Source organism: Anabas testudineus, chromosome 6, assembly GCF_900324465.2.
Source record: "Anabas testudineus chromosome 6, fAnaTes1.2, whole genome shotgun sequence".
Taxonomy (NCBI): Eukaryota; Metazoa; Chordata; class Actinopteri; order Anabantiformes; family Anabantidae; genus Anabas; species Anabas testudineus.
In genome coordinates, this window is record NC_046615.1 from 10,929,625 (window position 1) to 10,953,985 (window position 24,361).

Below are 24,361 nucleotides of genomic sequence, written 5' to 3' on the forward strand. Positions count from 1 at the left end.
GTTTTGAACAAAGGAGATTTTTTAAGACCTTAGAAGAAGAATTGTTGGTGCTCAGCAGACTGGAAAGGGTTACAAAAGAATTTCGTTGTGTGTTGACTGTCACATAGGTCGTGTACGAATGGAGAACTACTACCAAAAAATTGTTAAAGTAGAAGAATTGTAAAGTTTTGTAATTCCTGAGACTCCTGCCATTGAACGTTGTGGATTTAAAACAGGCAGTTTCCACAATATCTCTGAGTCAAAGCTGTTCTGTAAAGATAAATGGCCCAAAATTCCTCCAGACTCATTTGTAGAGCTGGTCCATAGTTATTGGGAACGTTTAGTTAAAGTTAAAAAGGGGTCACAGCAAGGAAGGCATGGATTGTCGTACTTTTACCACAAGCATAATTTAAGATTGGCTAATTTTATACAGTAAATAAATGAACAGGTGCATGGTTTTGGCTTATTTGATTAATCAGACTCTTGTTTCAGGATTTGTGTGAAAATCCGATCACATATTTATGCACAATTAAAGAATAAAATAAAGGATTCACAAACTTTCAAGTACCAGAATAGAAAAAAACAATGACAATAGGTTTCACCACAAGAGGGCACAGGAAGTCCATGATTTTGTTGTTTTAAAACAGAAGGTATTCACACATGCCTGTTTTTGCCTTAAAAACTATATAATAAAAAAGATAATACACATTTAGCATTTAGTCTGTGTTATATTCAATGGAAATGTGTTAATTTGGAAATAGCCGATTTCTTCACAAGAATGTATTAAATGGCTACAACACATAGACATTGTTTTTTGTGTGAATACTTAATAAACCCATATTAACATAATCTTTGTTTTCCTCTACTACATATTAAATATGCATCAGCCATAATTAAACGTATTCTAATAGTAATTGCTACTACTCGTGTGTTCCTTTGACATTCCTCTAGTGAAATGTGGTTATGCCAATTGGTTGGACCCACTTAGCATTTTAATGGCATCAATAGTGTTTTAATCCAAGTGTCAAGGCTATTTCCATTTTCCTCTGTGCTTATTTCGTCTGCAGGAAATGTGACATTTTTACTAGTAATGGTGGGATATTATTTAATTAGCAAATTTACATTTCAGCTCTTTAATTTAGTTCTTTATGCACATGAACATGAAAAGCACATATATGGGTTTATTTATGCATGAAATGTCATAGTCTCCTTAAAGCTTCAATACAGTAGTGCTGGGAGGCGACACAGTAATGCAGTTCGTCTTGCTGATGTGATCACTGTGCTCGGTTCACAACATTAGTCTTCCTCTCTCTGCTTTCTTTTGTAAATTAAAAACCAGTACCAAGCTGAATGGTGTTTTTAATTGTGATAATGGAAATGAATGATCGCAGTTTGTTTTCCCCCTATTTCTCCTTCTCCTACCCTCTCCCCATCCTCTTTAAAGGTTTTCTTACTCGTAGAGACCTGTGGTTGTACACCTGTACCTCTGCATTGATTCCTAAGCGGCTTTGACCCACAGCCTCCTATCCATCCCCATTACACACTCCTGCTCTGGCTCTAATTCCCCTCCTATCAACTAACTCTCAGGTTATTTACTGGCCAAGGGTCCATGGAACTGTAGTCCTTAAAGGGCCATTGTCGTGAAAACTTTTTTTCCTTTTGGACGAGAGACGCATAATATAAAGAGCGCAGGACATCTTTTAAAAATGATAATCTCCACACCACTCCAATCTTAAATCTGGTGTAAGCCCTTTCCCAAAATATTTTCTCTTACTGCAAGACTATTTTTGTATTGTGCTTCCTTAGCACACGCAGTCATCTCTGCCCTATGACAGCTCTTTTGGGAACTGTATGTAACTACGTATATGTGTCCCCCTACCTGGGGAGCAGCGTTAGTCTCCAAGGCTGTTACAGCAGGTGCCATGTTGTCAGCACAACCTAGGTTTAATAGTGGTCAGAAATAACATATTGACCCTCTGTCTTACTGAAATAAAACATTCAGGCAGGCGTATCCAACTGTCTTAGTATGCTATTTTAGTCCCAGTACAGTTTATCTGACCTATGAAACATATTATTGGCTGTTTCTTCTTTTGATGATAAAATTTTTTTTATACCTAGACATACACCCAATGAAATGTTGTATTGTGTGTATTATCATTACCAAATTAATAGTTCCTTTTAAAGTTTGTATATTTTTATAACTTACAGTAGATATGTTTTAAACTTCTTTCGCTCTGTTCAGTGTAAATGTGTACACTGAATGTATTGTACATGGTATTGTTGTTTAGGTGCAGGGTCAATGCTGGAACGAGAAGCAGAAAAGACAGACAGTCCAGTCGGGGAATAGCGAGGATTTGGAGAACAGCACTTTGTAATGTTTTAGCATCATTATGCATTGTCTCTGCTGTGTTTTAGGACTTTGAATGCTATTCTTATTCATGAAAGAATGACATTGTTCTGTGTTTGTGTTGATCCCAGTGTTGTGTTGTGTTGGGAGGATTAAGTGTCAGGCCGGTGCTCTCCTCTCTCTGGATGGAGAGATCCCTAAGCATACTCAGTGAGTCGCAGAGCTGGGGGAGCCTCTGTGTGCAGATTAAACCCATAGCCTAGCTTTGTGGCTGATCATTAGATTGAGGCAGATTTGTTAAGCATAACTGCCATTAAATTGGCTGCAAAGCTCTGGTATTTACTGCACTGCTGTTTATGAATAAGGACCCCCTTAAAGACCCGCGCAGCGATGCGTTAAACCCGAGCCTCAGCAAGGAAGGAAATGCATTATTCATAGTGGGAGGAATTAGATGGATAAAAAGATGTTTCTGGTGAGGGTGGCATGCGGTGCCCATGTCTTGGCGTGTGTGTCTCTGTGCATCTCTGAGTGGCTGTGTGTGGTTTAGATGACATCCAGAGTGCATCTGTGTTTGTATTCCGAGGTCTGATAGTGTTTTTTGTATGTGTGCGTGTCCGCTGGCGGGGGGGCGGCTAGCCAGTGTCCTGCCCTGTCTCCTCTGTGTCAGCCTGTGAACTAAGCCACCGAGGAAATCGAAGGAGAGTTTCTTTTTTTTTTTTTTTTTTTCAACGGGCATTTCATGTCCTCTCTGATGAATGTGTTTATTGGCTACGTAATGAGAACCAGTTATGGTTGGTTAGTCAAATTATTCAACTTTATTAACCTTGGATGAAATTTGCTATGCAGACTCAAACCGGTGTAACATGCAAAGAGTATTATGCTGGAGGCCAGAAGGGTTCAATAATGATTACAGCTCTAATATAATAGAACTGAAGTGGTTAGAGAGAGAGGATGGAATACATATATGTGCTTAAAGGCTGTAGGTAAAATAAAATCAAAGAGTACTGGGTTATTGTGTGTAGTCAAGTAGTTTATAGACCTATCGAGTTTACAGTCTGCGGATGATGAGGGGATCAAAGTTACATGATGGGGAGATTTTGATGACAGTGATGAAAATAGATCCAATGCTCCGGAGATGTGAGCGCATGAGGAGGCTTCTGTGTTGATCCTTGTGCGTGTGTGTGATTTGTGTGTTTATCAAGTTTACAGGCCTCTGGGTGTGTGTCTTAGGTAGTCAGGTAAGGCTGGCTGCAGGAGCAGCAGCGGTGACCAGTGTCGTGTGAGGCCATGATGAGAGATTGTGTAGGGAGTTGGAGGTTGCTCAGAGGGCCAGACGAAGAGAAGTGGGGTGGGTGGGTTCTACACAGGGCTACATGGACAGTGAGACAGCAGTGGAGGAGGGGGCAGGGGGTATGAAGGAGGCAGAAAGGCAGAAGGGGACAGGGAGGGGTTAATAGAACCACTCCAGTGCTCTCGCCTGGAACAGCTCAACCTTGGGCTGTAATTACTAACCATACATCCCACTTTTGGGGTGACATCTCCCTCCTCATGGACTAATGGGACGGGAATTAGAGGGGATCTTAAAAGTCAGAAAGTGCGTGGGGGTTGTGCCATTTTTCACTTCTTTAGACAAGAAATACTCTCTGGTAGCAGCAGGAACAGGTGCACTCATCGCCAGGACAATCAGTAGTTAGACTGTGCCTGAAATCATGCCACTGTTCACTTATTTAATACTTTCTATATAAAAGACACTCAAAGGAGCTGCAAATTGGTGTTTTGACTAGAATGGAAACAGGTGATGAGTTTGACTTGAAAATAAACCTGTAACAGATAATCAAATAACAATCTATTATTTATAACATCTGATGACATTGCCTGTTGACATTTCACTGACAAAATGTTAAATGGTTCATTAAGAAAATATTCTTCAGATTGATCAGCAATAAATAAGACTCTTTCAAAACATCATTTGCAGGTGTTGCTGACAGGTGAGGGAGGCAACAAAACTGTGACTTTCATATGTATAAAGTTTTGTTTTTTCTGCGTCCTCATGGCGCACAGTATAATAAAGCCATAAAATACAACAATTCTTTTTTTAAGGGGCATTGTTAGCAGCAGGCATACTTTTATGTTGTGCGGTACTGTTAAAAATACCATTTATTTCACTAAGCTGGACTGATATGTGTTCTGTTTACGATCTGCTGTTGCTCTTATGTTCTTCTGAGCTCTGCTGAAAAAGGACTGTGGGAACTCGACATGTTTGCCCACAGGTCTTTTGATGATCTGAACTGACTTCTGTTCGCCCAATTGTACTGTGCAGCTTATTTTAGTTAAATGCCTCTTTGGATGCAGATCAAGAGAGAGCAGGAGTGGGCAGCGCTGTTTGCCAAATAAACAGGTTTACTGACGAGGCTGGTAATGATCTCATTACATTGAGCCAATACACCTGTGTACAAGGGGGATCCAGAGAGGTGCGGCGGGCCAGGGAGGACAAACAAAGCGTGAAATCACTAAATCACACTCATTATTGGGGGATATCAGTAGGGCCAGGATCCTAATGTACCATGAAGAGCATTCACTGCTTAATGGACATTTTACACAATTTTTATACATTTTACACATCACAGTAAAACAAATTCTCAACAATAGCTGAGCTATTTGCTGTATTTTTTTGTTACAGCGTGAATGTTCAGATTGAACAGGCTCTTCTTCTTACGTCTTCGTGTCTGCCGTGTTGTTGTCTGATTAGACTAAAGAACCTGGAACATCCTAACAGCCTGGTGTAGCAGTCAGGCCTCGAGTGTGTTGTAAAACATCTCGTGGCGTCAGTCAATGCAACAGACCAAAAGAAACCTCCCTCTGACCTCTTGTCATGTTCCACCATCGGTGTACGATGCTGGAACAGGATCTCTGTGTTGTACACCTGACCAGGAACTAATTTCAGTGCGGCCCTCCTCACCGGCAACATGGGTGAGAGGGTGGGGAGTCTCTGTTACAGCAACGCCACCCTCGTTATTTCACAATTAATGTCAAGCCCTTGTTATTTGTCATTGGAAATACATGGCTCCGGTGCTGCTGCTCTTGTTGCTGCCATATTCTAATTTGTTCTCCATTATGGAAAACACTGGCGTCGATTAATTTCACTTTCATGGCTTGTACACACAACAAGTGCATGTGAGGTGTTGTTGTTTACCAGCAGACAGTACTCGTGTTTAATTTATAAAGGTTGAAAAAATGGTTTTAAATTATGACGTGTTTGGGATCCTTTTTTTAATCTTTAGCAAATTCTGGTTTGTTCTCTCTTGTACAAAATTTGAATATGCTGCAACCTTAATACTATGGTGTAAATTCACCTCCTAAAGCCAGCTGCTCCACCTGCAAATTCAAAGTGCGTATTTACTCCTAGAGTCGCACGGTTCGTTTTTTTTGTCATGTTGTTTTTATTTTCATTTCCATTTCCTGTGAGTGAAATGATCTCTGCTCACAGCCACAGTCCCCTCCATTACACCTAATAAGGTGTCATATAATTTAATTCCATGCTTCACTTGTCAGAAAGAGCTTCCAATCCTACTCCAATTTTGAGTTTTAATAGATATTAGTCCTTAACACTCTCCTCACAATTAGGCCTCCCAGTTTTGCTCTTAATGAAAATCAGATTAAGACATATAATCTAATTACAGTTCATATTAATCCACCCTCTGATACACTCTGCCTGCTGCTCTGCCTCTCAGACCCTCTTTGCCACAATCAATTATTGTGCCTGGCAGTTTGTCAGTCAGGAATGACTATGAGGCTACTGTAACTGACTGTAGTTTGTATTTGAAGGTGGGACTGTGCCGTTCTGTTGAACATCTCTGCAACACTTTGAAGGATAGTAAATGTCAAAGGAAATAAAAATACGGTGAAGGGAAAAAATTTAATCGCATAAATTAATTCAACCTACTGGATGAAATGACCCATTTAGACTTGTAATTTAGAAATGAACTTCTCTCCCTCCATCTTCAGTTTTTGTCAGTTTTATCGTGACTGTATGATTTGGATGGAGCCATGAAGGAGTCTTGGACTGATAAATTCTGTGCCTATCTGTAGACCTCATTTCATGGGAGAAATGTCCTTATCAGAGGCCCTTGATGTTCTGAAATATCACACCGAGGTTCAGCTCGAATGTCATGCCTGTCCGATTGTTCATCGGACTCCTTCAGTTATGATCAATGTTTTCATAATTACTGCCATCACTGTATAATTACCAACATAATTAGCAACTGACCTCCCTTTCTCTTGAATGAGCAGTGGTACCTTCGCGAGATCCGGCAATCACATCCAAAACTTTATCTGAGACGAGAGGAAGAAGTTTTGAACCACAATGATTCAATCAGTTTCATCACTTCAGAGAGAAATGATTAACTCCCTCTACTAGACCACTGGGTTACCCAATGAAAGAAATTTTATGGAAAATTGATAGGGAATTTAACTTTCACCCCCAACCCCCACCATCACCACGGAGTCCTATTTGATTCAACCCCTTAAAATCAAAGTTATCTTAAGAAAAAAAAAAACCTAATCTTTGAAGCATTGCTCGCTTTCATATTTTTTTCTCATTATGTCATTGTCCCTCTGTCTGTCTCTGTTTCTCCCTCCTTCTGTCCCAGGCTTTGAGACGGCCAGGTCTTTTGCTCTTCACGGTGCCCATGTGATCCTGGCATGCCGAAACCTGTCCCGTGCGAGCAAGGCAGTGAGCCTCATACAGCAGGAGTGGGTAAGTGTCAGTCAAACCTTCACGAATCCTTAAAGCCTTTTTCCTGAAAAGCAGAGATTCTACAGTGCATTTGTCTTCCTGACCACAAGAAGGAAAACAAGCACAAAACAAACAGTTGCTGTCGGGAACTATAAAAAATACACACATTACCCACCCTGTTTCTTTACCAAACTGAACATGGGCACTGTTTTTGATTTTGAATCAAAATTACAGTACATGTAGTTTTAAGTTTGTAAGTTTCCAGGTTCTCACAAACTGCCTGCACACATCCCAGGAAAGCTGAGGAAAACCTCTGTATGTGTGTCTCTGTGAAGCAAGAGAGAGAGTTAAAGGAAGGAAGGGAGGGAGAAAAGAGAGAGAGGGCATCTGATAATTACCTGAGATTATTGCTCTAATACCGCTGCGCTTGTGACGCGTCCCCAGATTTACGAGTGTGGGAAAATAAACAAGTGAAATGTGGGTGCTGGAGCAGAAAGAATAAGCCATTAGCACTGGGTTGATTACAGAGAGCAGGACTTGAAGAAGAAGGAGAGTGAGTGCTCAGCGCAGATATGGAGAGAGAGGCTGAGAGGGAGAAAAAGAGAGGGAGAGAGAGAGAGGGAGACAAACGCCTTTGAGCGAGAGTAGATCTGCAGTGTTTAAACTCACCCAAGTCTCTAATTGAAGTATGCCCCTGAGGCTGTCAGTGCTGCTCCACAGAGTGAAATCCAGTGTACAGATCTATTAATGTAGGTGCTTTGTCTAAATGAGTGAGGAAAGGCTCCGATCCAAGTACCAGATTTTTTTTTTTTTTTTTTTTAGTGAAATTGATTTTCAAGCTCCCCACCTGCCACAGAATTATCCAGCATATTGTTAAATGTTTGTGTATTAGCAAATAGGAGCTACAGAGAATCGCTTACAAGATGAAATGATTGTTGACCTCTGCAGTGCAAATGATAATCGGCCCTATTTGTGGTACTCTGGCATGTGGCATGTGCAGATTGTCAGCAAATTTAATGACTGAGTTAATAGAGTTCTGCATAGTTCAAACAGAGCACGAGTCGTGAATTAGCATTCCCTAAGCTCACTTTATATTTCCTTCCCAAGGAATCCCCCTGTTATAGGCTAATGAATAAAAGTCACAATATCAGAATAAATCTTTGCAGCAAATTTTTCCCTCTGGCGACATTATTAATAGATTCAGCAGAAGAATAGAGAGGAGGATTAATCTTTAAGATGATGGATGGGCTCTGCTCGCCTTCCCATGCTCTTACGTTAAGGTCATTTTGATAAGAGGGTATATTTTGGGGTCCTCTGTACAAAAGGTCATCATATCTACTTCCAGGTCCCTCTCAGAGTTCCGTTGTGGCTGCCAGGAGTGGAACTGCTGTCCCGATTGCACAGGACCTCTGACCTCTAACTACCTGCTTACTATTACTCTCAACTCTCTTTTTCTTTCAGTGTGTGTGTCTGTGTGTGTGTCTTTGGCTGTGTGGGCTAGTGTTGCCATTTTGAGGAGAGTGATGGCTCCTCCACAGAGCAGGGCGCGGTTCACTGTAGTGTACGGTTGTACAGACAGCGGCTATAATAGTGGAGTCACAGATGGATAATAGGCAGGTCAGAACAGCCACTGGTTGTTAGGAAGAGCAGGGTCAGAGGGCTTATCCTTCCCAGCCAATCATATTGTGCTTTTGCAGGAAATGCCACAGAATAAACAGAACAATTCACTTCACTCAAGATTCCTGGAAGAAATCTTTAACTACCCTGAAAATATTAGTTTCTATGTTTAGCACATTTAACTGTTTGCCCATTAACGCTTGACATTACAGAGCTTGTTTGGCCCTTCAGACATTTCAGTGCCTGTTTGTGTTTCTGCTGACATTTTATCATGAAATTAGTTTCTTGCTGTGTTTATGTTATGCACTGTTTTCATGATGGGACTTAAGCTGTGTCTCCACTGCAGGTCTAATCTGTGCAGAACGTGTTGTTTCCTCTTTCTCTATTTGAGCTGTGAGGTGAAACTGCTCTTGGAGGCTCATTAGGGGAGTTTAGAGTGGCGGAGGGGGGATAAACATTTACCTTATAATTGTGTTTTACAATAAGCCTGATGCTGGCTGCCTTTATAGGGTTCAAAGGGGGCTGTTTTTACAGGCTATGATCAAGCCACAGTAAAAGCAGGTGGGGATTAAGCAGCAGATGGGTGCAGAGAGAGATTGAGAGAGAGCAGAAGAAGATGGGAAGACAGATAGACAAAGGGAAAATGCAGAGAGTGAGTTGTAACAAAAAAGACTCAAGCTACATAGATTTGGAGAGTCAAAACCTTTCATTTGTGCACACGAACACATTGAATTTTCTTGATAATGGTAAATTTGCATCCTAGTATTGTCACTATACTAGGATCCCTGGGTCCTTCAGGAAGCTCTACTTTGCAGATCTGTACGCTCTGATACTATTGGCCTCTGCCATACACTTTAACAACAAGCTATTTTCCCACAGCTCCTTACCTACATCATCTATCACCTATTCCGCTCACAGTACAAGCAGGTTAAGTTGGTGGTTAACAACCAGTGTTGCCTGCGTACCAGAGATTTATTTTTCCTGATTGCCTTTAAAATTCTGCTTATCTTTGACTCCAGTGTCTTCCTCAGAGAGCTGTAATGGACTCCCCTGAGATATAACCCAGTGCTTGGTGGGCTAACCAAGGCCCTTGGCCCCTGAGTAGAATACAACACATATTCACAGGCGTGTGTCCTATGGTCTTGTTTTGTAATTTCTTTCAATTTTTTTTTTTTTTTTTATCCAAAATGCTTATTTCCCCCACTGCCCCTTTCTACAACACATGCTAATGAGATGCTTTGTAAAGGCGTTAATTAGCGAGCTAGTCACTGATTGCTGTGCTTGTTTTTGGTGTGTGTGTGTGTGTGTGTGTGTGGCAGGGGTGTATTAATATGGCTGTGTGCCGCTGAGGAGAGTTCTGTCAGGGTCTGCTCTGGAACCAATTAGGCTAAAGCTCAATGTCCACTGAGGCTGTTGGGAGAAAAAAGCCTGCTGTTTGCAATGTCAAACAGCAACATTACCACAGGCCAGAGAAACGGAGCGAGACAGGCGGACTGAGAGCCGATAAGCAGTGGTCACTCATACAAGCAGACAGACAGTTCCTGAGCTGGATAGGAAAATCAGACAAAGAATACGCTTAAACCCTCTCTGCTGCAAACCTTTGCCTTCCCATATAGATAGATAGATGGATAGATAGATGGATAGATATACACACTCTGGATCTCATGCTTTAGGATGAAGTAACATCAGAATCAGACTATGGTTCTTCCCAAGCGTCTGCTATTTCAGGCAGGGTGACTGGATTTTTACAAGGCAAAGGGGGGAAGTCGTGAAAGATAGACAGATAGGAGGCAGTCTCATCTTGAACATATCGGTGCATAATGTTGTGTTCCTATTCCGTCCTGAAACGCAGTCTTTTCAATTCACCCTGGCTTTTATTGCTCATAGCCTGTGATTTATAATGAGAATGTCACATGTTTATGCTTGGCCTACATGCATCAGTACAAGGTAGCAAAGCTCTGGAGAAGTCCTGCATTTCTTGTAGAAAACTATTTTTTTGTATGAGCTGTTGGACGTTAGGAGACATTCATGCATTCAGGCCTCTTTCTGTGTCAGCCTCACTCTGCATTTAACCTGAATCGCACTTAAAATGTGTGATTCAGAATTCAAAATTAAAACAGTGTGTGTGTATGTGTGTGTGTGGGGTGATGCATGTATGCCTCTGTTTGTCCGTTTGCCTGGTGAATAACCTCCTGTGTCAGCCTGACAGGCCCTGTGCCCCCGCTGGCCACCATGCCATGCCACGCTCCTCCAGCTGAGGCCAACAGGAAGTGACACATGTAAAATGCTGACCTGGTCAGTTGCATCCCCCTCCAGGGCCTCAGGATGCTGCTCTTTTAGTCACTCTTCCCTTCTCTTCCCTCGCTCTCTGGCTCCTAAATTATTTTCATGTTTCTGAAAGGCCTCAAAAGACTTCTGCCCCCCACCATTCACCCTTGCGTTCTGTACCATTTTTTTCCTCTTCGTCTCTCTCCCAAAATGATTAAGGAAATTGCAGCCCATTTCCCAGGTCAATGAACAGGTCGGTAACACTCTCCTCTGCTGCCAGAGAGACCAGTAGATCATCATTCAGTTTTAGGTATTATACTGTCTTGCAGCATTTAAACTTTAACTTGTTTTTCCTAGTGTGATTTAATGACCACCTTAAATGTTAACATCATGTAAGCACATATTTTCTTCCCTTTCTTGTATTTAACAACAACAAGCCACAACTAAGACCAAAGCAGAAATCAATCTAAATGTCTTTTTTAAAACTGCCCTATTTATAGTAATTTAGGATGTCTCACATGGTACACTTCCTACCATTAATAAGCGTAAGCATAATATATATTTATATATATATATATATATATTATATATATTTTTTTTTTGCATGTGGTTTTGCTGACACACCACAGTTACATCTCAGATAAATCCAGTGAAGATTGTTTTTGGTGATGTTGAAGTTTGCACTTAAGCAGCCCTAGAGCCCTTTTTCAGATTGTCCCCAGACTATGCCAATATTATACCTGCGCTTCCACTGCCCCCTGCTCTATTAATACTCTCCTCCAATCTCAGGTGCATCCAGTGAATCACTGAGGGAAACGTGGCTCTCTCTCATTTCCAGGATGAGGCATTGTGCAAATCGGCCTGTTTCCTTTCATATTAGTAGCATGTATCCAGCTCTCCAGGGAGGCCTTCTCATCTTTCCTTATTTACTTAAATATTTTTGTGTTTTCCTGCCTGCATTGAGTCTGTAAAGTGGGAATAAGAAGGTCCCATGTCCCCAACTATGCTCTACAGCAGCTTGGCGCTGAAGAGAGCAGAAGGGATGGGTGGAATTAGGGTGAAATTGTGATATGTAAATTTGATGAGGAAACCCCCTTTTTCCACAGATTTATTCAGCCCTGATTCCTCCAACAAGCGACCACACAAAGCCTTGGAACTACAATAAGGATTTCTGTAATATACCACTGAGGATTTCTTTACCTTACACAGGTGATGGTTAAAATGCTACTTGTGGGAATACTAAAGGAGGCTTTGTGTAGTATAAACTGTATGTATAAAAGTGTAAGAGTTGAATACCTTGAGGTTTTACAGTAGTAAGCATTTTGTGAGTGTGTGTGTGTGTATGATTGTGCCTCTATGTAAGACACTCCACAAGTACAGTATTACGTTCATCTAAGCGCACGTCCGTGCACGTGCATGCACATTACACACGCCCATCCACATGGTGTGTATTTAAATGCTTGATTATGCATTTTGCATAGCTTTGGGACATGCATCACTCTTCCCAGACTGCTAATAAAGTGACCAGGGAGATGGGGAACCTAAATGAATCCTAAAGTGCCTGGCTTGCATTCCTCACTTTCTCACTCTGCCTCACCGCTCTGCTTAGTTATTTCAGCTCATCGTGAAAAGCTTTGTGCCACTCAGCTCTCCTCCTCCTTATGTCTGTCTGCTATAGCCAGGTGCTCTGTCTCCTGAAGAGGTGTGGCCTGCTCCTAATTGCCTGGACCACAGTGAACTATGGGCAAATACTCCATGTGAAGGAGCACTGTGGAGGAATAATTTTGAATAAATCACATAGTTAGCCGGGTAGTATTTTCTGCTATATAAGCAGTTCAGCCGCCGTCTCACATGGAGGTGTGAGCGTTAGAATGACGGGTCACTTGCCATAGGTCATGTTGGGGAGGATTTAAATGATTTAAATGATGTCACTGCCACTGAAGGGGACAGGTTGAGGAAGGATGTGTAAGGCAGCACCTCTTTGTTGTTTGAACCTGACAGTCTCTCATCCCTCACTCTTTCACTCTCTCCTCTGAAGGAGGGCTCATAGCCCTGGGATGAGAGCTTCTTATGATGAGAGAGGTGAGAGGTTGCTTGGATCTCTTTCACTCTTTCTCCCTCTTTTTCTCTCTGCCAACAGAGAATGTTTTTATTGAAGTCTGAGAAGTGCTGACCACAGAGAGACAAGTCCAGCACACACTGTAATGTTTTAAATCAGGAGATGAGCCAGTTGTAATAAGCTGCAGCCAAATAGACTCAGGCTTAAATGTCTGCCAAATAAGAAAACATAGTAATGTTGAATGCAGGAACCATCTGGCAACTGGCTATAACATTTATCTGCTATTACCCCAAGCTCTTTTAGCATCTTTAGCATAGTTTGAAATTAGCACAGGCTCCAAGATCCTTTGATAAAGTTCGTAGGAGATGCAACAGACTAATTAGATCTAATTCTGTGTTTGATGTTTCTGTATCTGATGCTGTCTTTCACAATCTTTCATAACCCACAAAAAGTGTGTTCAAACATGAGATGAGTGTGTGTGTGTGTGTGTGCATGTGGTGCCCCACATGTCTGAATAGGTTTCACATATGAGGAAAAAGAAAGAAGAAGAAGAAGAAGAAGAAGAGGGCTGCATGTGCGATTAGCTTGTCAGTTTGTGTTGATTGTGAAAGAAAGAGAGATTGTCTACTAATGAACAGACATGTGTGTCACAACAAGTCAACAGCTGCCATATCCAGTCATTCGGACAGTGTAAGTCAGAGATTTCAATGTCAGACTGATCAACTGTCATGAAAGAGCAGTCCTTCATTTTTCACTTGTCTGTGCAACAGAAAAGGGGACAACAAAAAAAAGCAACGGCACTTTATAATTGTTGTTATGCATTTACCAAGTAACTATATACTATTTTATTTAGTTCTTTTTTTATTTCCACCAAATTGATTGTATCTTGGTGCAGAACTTTGCAAATCATCTTTCTTGACTTTTGCTGATACGGCTGTGTCTTGTGCTTGTACGACATCCTCTACAGTCAGGTCTTATGGAATTGATATCAGGGAACTGCTCCAGGCATCCAAACAAATCCAGCCCCAGGCACAGCTATCATTATTCTCTGGGATGTTGCATGCATTAGTGTGTGTGTGTGTGTGTGTGTACAGGAGAGTGTTTGTGCTCATCTAAGTATGTATATGTGCGTGTTTGTATGTGCTTTGACACAGAGTTAACACTGGTTTACAGCTTAATCAGTCTGTGTAACTGAATGCATATTTATCAGAGAGAAAATTCATGCTCAAAGAATCAGACCTCAACCCATACATCATTATCAGACGCACACATACACACGCACGCCCATGCACAGACATACGCAAACACGCAGATCCACATTTCATTAGAGAGGCAGATTCAGGCAGCAGTAGATTAAAAACAACGTGTGTTTTTACAGGTCCATAAATCAAGCATGGGACGAGGGGGATTCATTTAGAGAACACCAGAGTTGTGGCGTAGTTGCCCTCACGTGACTAATGCTTCACTGTGATACTTTGATACACTGCCTTTTTATTAGTTTCATTCTCTCCTGCCCCACATCAATGATTATCTCTCAGCTCACATTTGACTTGCAGAGTAGACTAGATGTTGTGTTCATTTTGGTTGAAGATTTCGGTGATGAAGCGGCCTCCCCTAGCTAGCCAGTGATTAAAACCTACACATTAGGCCTTCAGGACAGTATTAGCAGAGCAATGTATCCTAATCATACACAGCTATAGCACATAGGATGTTCTCTTTTATTTACAGTGTAATATTTTACAGTTTTATCATCCAAACACAGTATGTTTGGATGATGAAGTTGGGTTGTGTTCTGTGCTCTTTTCATCCATTGAGCTGGGTTGCCTGATGGGCCAGGAGCAGGTTGTTGTGTTATTGCTATTTGGGCTGCCTGCACTTTTAAAACGGTGCCAGTGTATTAATGGTGTGTGAAGCACTCCTGTAAAATGTTTTGTTGATCGGTGATGCTGGGATATAAATGCAACATCGCACATTCACACCCACACATGTACTCCTTCTTATACAGCTGTTGTCTGAATGCCCATTTTCATTTCTCCCGAGGTTTACCTGTGTGTTCATGTGTCTGTGTGTTTGTGGGTGTGTACTCTCCAGTTTCAGTCGTCTTTGTGTGTCACTGCTGGTCTCAGGCTAGAGAGCAGGTGTAATTTCCCCTGCACTAAAACCCCAACAAGTGGCACCAGGGGAGAGAGGAGCATATTACAGGTTCAAGTGGCTTCGCTCCCTTGCACTGCAGAAAGCTACAGGCTTTCCTGACCTGTGACCAGGCACAGCCCTTGTGTGTCTGTGTGTGTTGAGGGAGGCTCAGAGGTGCTGGAGCTGCCTCATGGTGTTTCTTTCATAGTGTAAAGCCTTTATTAGGGTCCGGACCTGTTTGGGGGGCCGCAGGGCAATATTATTTCACATGGTCGAGAAATGAGTGTGTGTATGTGTATGTGTGTGTGTGTGTTGGCATGTCTCTACTGTACAACTTTTAGATAACCAGATCTATATAGAGGCAGGTTAGAAGGTGAACAGGTTGGGTAAATATATCAAATAACTCTGTAATAAAACCTGCTGTAAACCAGTGAACACAGTTTGACCTTTGACCTCCAACTCCCTCAGTCACAGCGCTATATGTAGACCACCGAGGCTCAGCTGATTAATTCTGCTGATGGCAGGATGGCATAAGAGGGAAGCACGATGTCTCTCTAAGTTTTTTGTTTCACCAGTGCTGTCATAAGGAATTGGGTTATTTTTTTAATGGACAGTTTTTTCACCACATGACCAAGCAGTGTGCTTGAGGCTGCAGTAAAAGTCTTTACTGGGGGTTAGCATCCATGACCGAAAAGCAGAAGGATAAGAGACAGTTCTTTAGAGCATGCTTGTTGGCTCTAAAGAAGGCTGTTGAGACATGCAGCTGAATGGCTTTTTACCAGTTTTTACTGTGCTAAAAAGAGGATCGAGACAAATGACCATTTTATGCAACCACATATAAAGGTTTAGTGTATCATAAGTGTCTCTTTACTTGATTCGGGGAAAGATGACACCAGACAAACCTGTTATGTGAAAAAGCTTTGTGTTTTCTCATTCTAAAAGCTTTTTCTCTTTTAATGAGAGAGAAATTGAAAACATGAACAAAAGAACAACTTCTTGTTGTTTTAATTCTGTATCTTCCACATGGATCATCAACATGTTCTCATTCCAAGTCGTTTACTTCTACATTTAGAGTAGTTTAAGAAGCTAGATAGCTAGTATGATATCTACAGCCACACTACAGGTAATGTTATTTCAGGTGGAAACATTAGCAGTCACCCACTAGAAATGAGGTGATGATTTTTATCTACTCCTGTCACAAATCTAAGGTCTATTTCTTAATTACAAGAAATTAAAGCTTCACCCATCATCACTCTAAATTGTGTATTTGCAAGAATGAAAATTTTGACAGGCATAGCATCAGTAATTAAGGTTGATGGGCCGTGGCAAATGTTTAACTGAGTCAGAAAAAGTCCTGAGTCCTATTGCAAATTTATAGAGGTGGAGAGGTACAAAGTTCCCGTGTTTGGAAATGTCTGGTATTAGGTCTAATTCAGCTTTACGTGAACATGGACTGAGCTGCGTCTCCCTTGTCATTTAGTGGTGTTCTGTGACACCTAGGGAGCTGCTACAGGACAGAGTAATTTGACAGACTTTGTCATTCCTACAGGTCTGTCTGTGGCAGTGAACAGTGAACAGAGTTAATTGGTGTCTCTCATCTCTCCTCTGAAGGGCACTGCTGCCTATTAACACAATGTCATGATAAATTAGTCCAAATAAAACCCTACACACCACGGTGAATGATGAGCTTATGTCTGCGTGAGTGTATGTGGGCACATGTGCACTTGAACAGATCCTTGAGTGAGTCTGCCTCATTAGTTTTTGGTAACCAAATCTCCATTTGGTTTGAATGAATGACTAAGATGAGCCAACGAGGGCAAACAAGCTGGACTGAAGTGATGGGCAAAGAGGAGGAAAAATCATGAGGGATAAAGGGAGGAGAGTAGAGAATGTGTGAGGTGGGAGGTGGAGAGTGATGGAAAGTGGAGAGAGTGGAGGGAGGAGTAAGGTGGGGTGTGGGTGGGTGTGGGCAAGAATGGTCATCCATTACATTCTACAGTGGCCCAGGGGTCGGCTTCAGTAAGACTGATTCAGAGTGATCAGGTTTGGACTCCATCTCCCATAAATCCTGGCATGTGACGCTGATGGATGTGGGCCATAAAGCCTCCTGCTCTGACATGTGGAGAGCAACATGGAGAACCATGGGAAAATGTAAGTGCTCCAGGTTAATGTCAATGAGGCCTGGGAGTGAAGAGAGGATGATGGAGAGAAGGAGAGACAGGGACAGCGAAAGATCAGAGGTGTAGAGAGGGAGATTGAGAAGAATGAGCGAGCGGAGAGCAGAAAGTGAAAAAAAAGGCAGAGTTTGTGGGAGCAGTGTAACAGAATTTACTGTGACATCGCAATAGTTCAGCTGTCATCATACCAGTTTAAACCCATGTTCCTCGGAGTGGGGTGCAATCACACCCCATTTGTAAGAGATGAAGACATCTAAATATGTTTCCTGACACTCATTTTGTAATTTATTTCCTCTCATCTCCGACGCGTGGTAAAAAGCCGCGTGGCTGTATCGCAATGTGTGGCAAGAGCATTAGAGTGTTTTTGTGGTGTAATTAATTCTGTGTGTCTTTTCATTTATTCTGTTATTGTATGCCTGCGTTGTGTTTGATGCATGACCAAGATGAATATAGCTCATTAAAAAAGCCTTGTGATTATAATAGGGCCAAATACTGGAACTGCCAACCTGGCTATACAGGAAATGCAGACATGTATGCTTCCTCATTAAGCGAACCCCATTTGGGCAATAAAGTACTATCCCAATGTACTCAAGGAAAATGCCCTGATTAGAGAAGTGGAGGGGCATTGCTGCCCTAATGAAGCCTTCCCCCACAGTCATTTATGATATTGGTATGTGTGCTATGGTGACTAGGCCTATGGGATGAGTTGACTTACACAGAAATGGGCATGAGATAGCATTTGCAGTGTGTTTGTATGGATGGGAGAGATGGTCAGGGGAACGCATATCCACAACTCATTTCCAGGAGTCAGTTTTACTAGGTTGTAGCTAATGGAGATGAGCTTGTGTTAAGAGCCAGGGGAGATGCCAATTTTACACACAAAAAAAGAGGTCTGAGTGCTTTGAGGGTGTGTGTGTGTCTGGTCAGGTTGTGCACTTTATTCTGCAAGCACGCTAAAGAAAATCTCCTATGCTGACCACCTTTTCTTGTAAAAGCGTTTTCTATCTAGCTAAAAAAATTATTGAGAATGATAGTGTGTTGATTAATACATTGTTGCCATGGTTTCTGTGTGGATCTACTTTTTAATAAACTGTTATGTGATTAAAAAACAACAACCCTGCATTTGTTTAATTGCTCACAGACAGACTTTATTCCAGAGTAACTAAGATTGTGTTTTTAGATGAATCTACTCATGCTTTGTGTCCCAAAGATATTTTACCTTTGTCATTTCTGTCATATTCAAAATAAACTTACATGTAAATGTGGATTTTAAGGCCTAAATACAAACACTTCAGCCGGATCATATCTTCTACCCACTACTGTCTCCTCCCCTCTCAGCTTCCTAATTTCTCCACTTTTTCATGTCCCACCCCCCACCACTACCCCTACCATCACCACAGGAGCTACCCGAGGCCCTTGTGTCCACCTCATTCATCACCTGAGTTTGATTCCTCTGCTTCGAGAGAGAGAGAAAAGAGGGACGAGTTGAGGAAGAAGAGTAAAGAGTCATAACAAACTCTCCTCTGTTCTCCCTTCTTCTTTTCTACTTCCCTTCCTTCAGTGTGTGAGGGAGAGATGAATGCAGCCAGTGGAATTAATTGCACCCCGTTACTGAAGATCAGCAAGTTTGCACTGTTGGCGTGCTGATCTGCCATATGGTTGCCCACTAGGTGAACACTTTGATTAATGTTGCCCACTCCCCAGTTTTTTTCCCCACTAATATTTGATTCTGATAACTGAAACTCAGCTCCTCAGCTTCTGAGTCTCTCAATCCTCAGCCCGCACTCTCCTCAGGTCCCTCTTTTGTTTAGGATTTTCGGAGCCATCTGTGTTGTGCAAGCAAAGTTTGGGTTCCAGCCTTGCCTTCTCTTTCATTGTTTTTCTACAAGCATTGCTTATAAAGTCTCTGTGCGATGTGGCTTCAGTGCAGGTAGTGTGGAGTTTAGAGTATCAGTGAGATTAGAGGGAGTAAGAAGGCCAGACTTGGTTTGTGTTAGAGAGAGGTTTGGAGCTGTGGGGACATGTCCTTCGCAGTTGATTAGGCCCCTGGTGTGTCAAGGGTTTCTCTATTAGCCTCCTCAGCCTCTTGTCTTCTACTGTGCACAGTAACTACCTCGACCCTAGAGGTCTGGGATACACACTTGTACACATGCAGTTACAGACAGACTGGCGCACATGCACAGGCCATGCAAACAGTCAGATAGGACGCTGTGCCGTGGCGCAGGCAGTAACAAGAAAGTGAAAAGATGCTGGAGTCACAATATCAATAGGGCTGAGTGGAGGTAATAATACCTTAGCAGGGTTCAGCCATGAGACAGTGCTAACTAGAGAGGCAACTCTCAAGTGGAGCATTCACTATCTGCAAATCACACCATGTAGCTCCGTGTGTGCATGTGTGTATATGTTTGTGTTTGTGGGTGCACATATTCCCATTACATGTTAGAGAGAGTCTGTTTTTGCTGCAGGGGGAACAGTGGGATGGTGTCAGTGCCATCATCAACTCTGAGATAAAATGTTCTCACCTAAGGTCATAAGTTCAAGTTTGTTTTGCTCTGCTATAATGAGGCTACGATACAGAACACTATGCAGACGATGCTGGAACATCTATTACAATCACTCGGGTGCTTTGTTTTCCCTCTGCTTTATGGCTTGTTCCTGCTGCTTGTCTATTTTGGTCTTCCTCAGTCTTGTTAAGTGCTGCCATTCTCCTGTGTTTGGATGTGGCCCAGAGGGCCCTTAGCGAGACCAGGGGCTGGGAATGAGCTGCAAGCCCCAGCCAGGGGGTGCCCACGGTAGGCTGCCAGTCCCACTAAATCTCCCTGATTACCTGGGGTGGCTGTGGTGTGATGGGGGTGTTACCAAGGTGGTGGGCTCTCTAAAGAGGCTGATTGAGATGCAAATGGAGGCCATAACTCACAGGTAATGTGAACCTGAACACCCTTTGTCTCGTCCGTTCCTGCTCACCTCACTGTCTCATCACTCCCTATTTACTCCAGCACAGGAGGACGGGCTGTTATTGTTTCAGGATAAAGTTAGATATTTTTCATAGTGTTATATACGACCTGGAAAGAAGGTGTTATGGTGGGGGCCTAGGAGAATAAGAAAGCATGTACTGTAAAGTGAGAGTTCTTTTGAAGGTAAACTACATACCAGATACTACCATTGAGTGCACACACTCCCGCAGTTGACACATGCTCACATGCAATCACACCTGAAGATACCAAACTCTGCTTGTGTTTCTTGGAAAGAACAGATGGACACAATTAAGAGCGAGGGACTTGACTTGCTAGTAGAAAGGTGGAATGAAGAGGGGAAGAGGAGGGGGAGGAGTAATTGCACAGTCCTTTGCTGAATTGTTCTGTGGATGCAAATTTAAATCCCTCCTATTATTTTAATAATCTGCCTTTTACTGCTTGTGCTCGGATCATTTGTTTGCAAACCAGGTTATTTGGAGAGGGAGGCTCGGGGGTAATTTCATGCTTTGGAGCATTTATATCTATAACTTAATGAGGAGAGGGCCTGTTGTTTCCTGGTAATACACTGCTAGAGGGGAGCAAACTTTTTATTCTTCGTTTAGGGTACTGTTAGAGGGCAATAATGTGGGATTACTCTGATGGAATTAAGGAGCAAACTGAGAAGAGACCTAATACAGCTTTGGGTGATAGACCAAACTTAATACTGATGTTTCATTTAGGGTTTTTTAGGTTCATGGGGCCTTCCCATTTGCCCATTACAATAAGCTTACACTGATTTCTTCAAAGATTTCTTCAGATTTAAGCATCAATCCCCAGTGCTGCTTACTTGTTCTCAGTATACTTTTATCCTTATGTACATTAGTTTTTCTTCATTAATTATCTAAACTTCTTAAATTGTTTATGCACAAGTGCAGTCTATGTATTAATTTCTAATGTTCAGATCAGTAATAAAATTTGTTATTGTCACTCAGTTCATGCCAGGACAGGGAGTAGGTCTAGTGGACTGGTCCAAATCAATTTATACATAACCTTATTACATTTAGCTGAGAGACGAAAGGAAGATTTGGCATGTACAGGAAGCAACACACAGTCTTGTGAGATGATTGTTAATGTAGTTATCCTTCTTTAGTGGAGCCAAAGATGTTGTGGAACAGAGTGATTGAGGTAGAAGTTGTGTGTCCACAGTTCACATCTCTCATCCACTGCCTCTCCTTCTCCGCATCTTCCTTCTTTCTCCCTCACTGTCACTCCTTCGCTCCTCTTCTCCCTTGTGAAAGACTCTTCTCCCTGCAAATTGAATCAGGCTGCATGAATTAAAGCAATAATTCAATTTGTTTACAAGGCATCATTTATTCTCTGTCAGACCACCGCTCCGTTGACAATTGGTGGCTTGCTGACCCCCGACCTCTGCTGAGGTCACATGATGCATTTATTACAGTGTTCAACAAGAGTTTTTCAGGCTATTATCAGGCGACAAGAGGCTAAAGATGCATGATGAGAATCCTATTATTCAAATACGCCTAACACTATAACAGAATGCAAAACCAGCCGACCTTAACAGTGGACGGGGTGGATCATGTAACTACGGCGATAATAAAATTATTATTATTGCTGTTGTTGTTAATAATAATAATAATAATAATAATAATAATAATAATATAATAATAATAATAATAATAATTTCCTCCTTCTAATGCTAACTCACTGTGATGATTTCATTCCAGAGAAAACAGGATAATTTATCCCAGAGAGACAGAGAAAGGAAAAAAAAAAACTCTCTCTTGTATTTCCAGGCTAAACTATTGTGACAGTGGAAAATAGTAAGCAGTTTAGAATATTGCCAAACAAAAGAGCTTTTAATCAAAGTGCATACCAGACCCTGCGGAGTGTAAAACACTCCCTCATCAAAAGGCCTATTATACACTTACTCACATCAAAGGCCTTCATGTTTCTTAATTGCCAGATTCTTTTCTTATTCAATTATGTTATGCTTATGTTTTTATAAGACTGATACAAAAAGAGCTTGGATAACCAAATCAAAGGGACTTAAGTTATCATCTCTGCACAGCAACGTGTTCTCACTACAGCACTATACATATGTGTAAATGTGTGCATTTACCAACCCTGCAGATACAGAGATGACACAAGGCACAAGTGTTTCAGGAGAAATTAAACAGTGGAAAACTAGCAGGTTTAGATAAAGCAATCACATTACTGCCGCACTTGAAAAGAACAGATTATTTTGTACTTGAGAGACTTGAGCTTTATTGCTGACACCCCCAAACAGAAAGTTGTACATACAGTATAAGTGCATAGGGTCTAGGAGTTTATTGTTATCTAACCACAACATAATCAGCATCTAAGTCTGTATGTGCTCTTCATCCACACACTAAAGTCCCTGTGCAGAAGTGCAAAATAAGCTGGGTGTAAATATGTAATTGTCTGTGCTTATTCTGAGATCTGAAATATTAGGGAGCGATATGGATCGCATTAAAATCCTGGTTGTTAGGGGTATTGGTTACACTGAAGACATGCAGGAAAATATGCACTGTCTGCGAATCTGGCGGAGATGGAGTGGATGAGATGAGGGGGAGATAGGAGCAGGAGAGGGTGAGGAAATGGAGAGGAAGAGACAGAGAGGAAGAGGAGAGTAAGATGAAAATCTCCTGATGTCTTTCTGAGAACATAGACACATTATTTAAATCTCCATCACTTTTTAATGTAAATCTGATCAGGCTTTGCACTGGATGAAGAAGGGGAGAAGTGAAGTAGAGGCAGAAATTGAGACACACACACACACACACACACACGCACACACACTGAACAGATTTATAATATAACATTGTTAGGATTGAAAGCTTCATGTCACCATCTCACTTCACAGTTTATCTGTTAGAAAACACAAATGAACAAAAAAAAAAAACACTTAAAAAAATCTGCTTTCTTTTGCCTTAATGAAAAAAAACACGCTTATAGCGGCTGACTCTAGTTTATTCGGTGTGTGTGTGTGCGTATATATATGAGTGTATGTGTGTGTTTGAGTGGAATTTGATATCTGCCTCAGGCCCCATGGCCCTGGTCTGTCTGCATCCGAAAAGCAAACTCTGCAATTATGATGACCGCCCTGTCCTTTTCATTTCCCATCTCTGTTTCTCTCTCGCTCTGTCTCGGGCTCTCGCACTCTCTTTCCCTCTATGTCTTCATCTCTCTCTCTCTCTCTCTCTCTCTCTCTGACTCTCTGTCTCTCTTGTTTCAGAAGAAGTTCTCTATAGCTAGACAATAACAAACTTGATTAAGGCGTCAATATAAAGTCTAAATGCACTTGGTGTGCAAGCTATGTAACACAATATACACAATATCTTCTTAAAATGTTTCTACGTTGTGGCAACAATTGGAGTATTACTCACATTATTCATGCATTTTATTTTTTAAAGGTTAAGAATTTTAGGGTATTTTCATTAGATTAGGTGGAATGCAATGTAATGCAAAACATTTTACTATTATCACAAATCATAATGGCTGATTTCAGTTTTTATTTTATTTGATAATATTATGTAATATTACATTTACCCTTGTTTGCACATTTTCCTTTTTCCAAAATATATATATGTGTTGAAAGAAGTAAAGCATTTGCTCAGGTACTGCACTTATCCTTTACTACAAAATTTATATGATGGTTAAAGTTAAGCTACATCGCAGATAAAGATTTTGAAAAGCTATAATGAGCATATAAATAGGATTCATTGCTATACAGTAAATTAAATTACACAGCAGTGTATAAAGTACTAAAAGTCACTTCACCTTGACCAGCTATAACATAAAAAATCTGCTTACAGTTAATGCCTCTTCATTATCAGTCCTATAATACTGTATATGTAATTATCAAACTCTATCATTTGGTCTGCATAAAGAGTACTTTTTAATTGAAGCACTAATAAACTGCAAATAGTTACTAATACATTTACTTAAGTAAAATTAAAAAACTTCCTTCACCATCTGGATAACTCTCTTCTTTTTTTTTTTAAAGTCCTCTCCAACTTGTTTGTGTTGCGTTTCTCAGCATGTTCAGTG

At 41.4% G+C, this 24,361-nt stretch overlaps 1 protein-coding gene across 3 annotated transcripts in view; it reads left to right on the forward strand.

The window, feature by feature from the left end:
• Positions 1-24,361, forward strand: part of wwox (WW domain containing oxidoreductase) — a 117,841-nt gene that overhangs the window by 2,926 nt on the left and 90,554 nt on the right. For all 3 annotated transcript variants that reach the window (XM_026365627.1, XM_026365629.1, XM_026365628.1), the window contains exon 5: positions 6,976-7,082. In XM_026365627.1, coding sequence (XP_026221412.1) covers positions 6,976-7,082 — 107 coding nt within the window. The remainder of the gene's footprint in view (positions 1-6,975; positions 7,083-24,361) is intronic.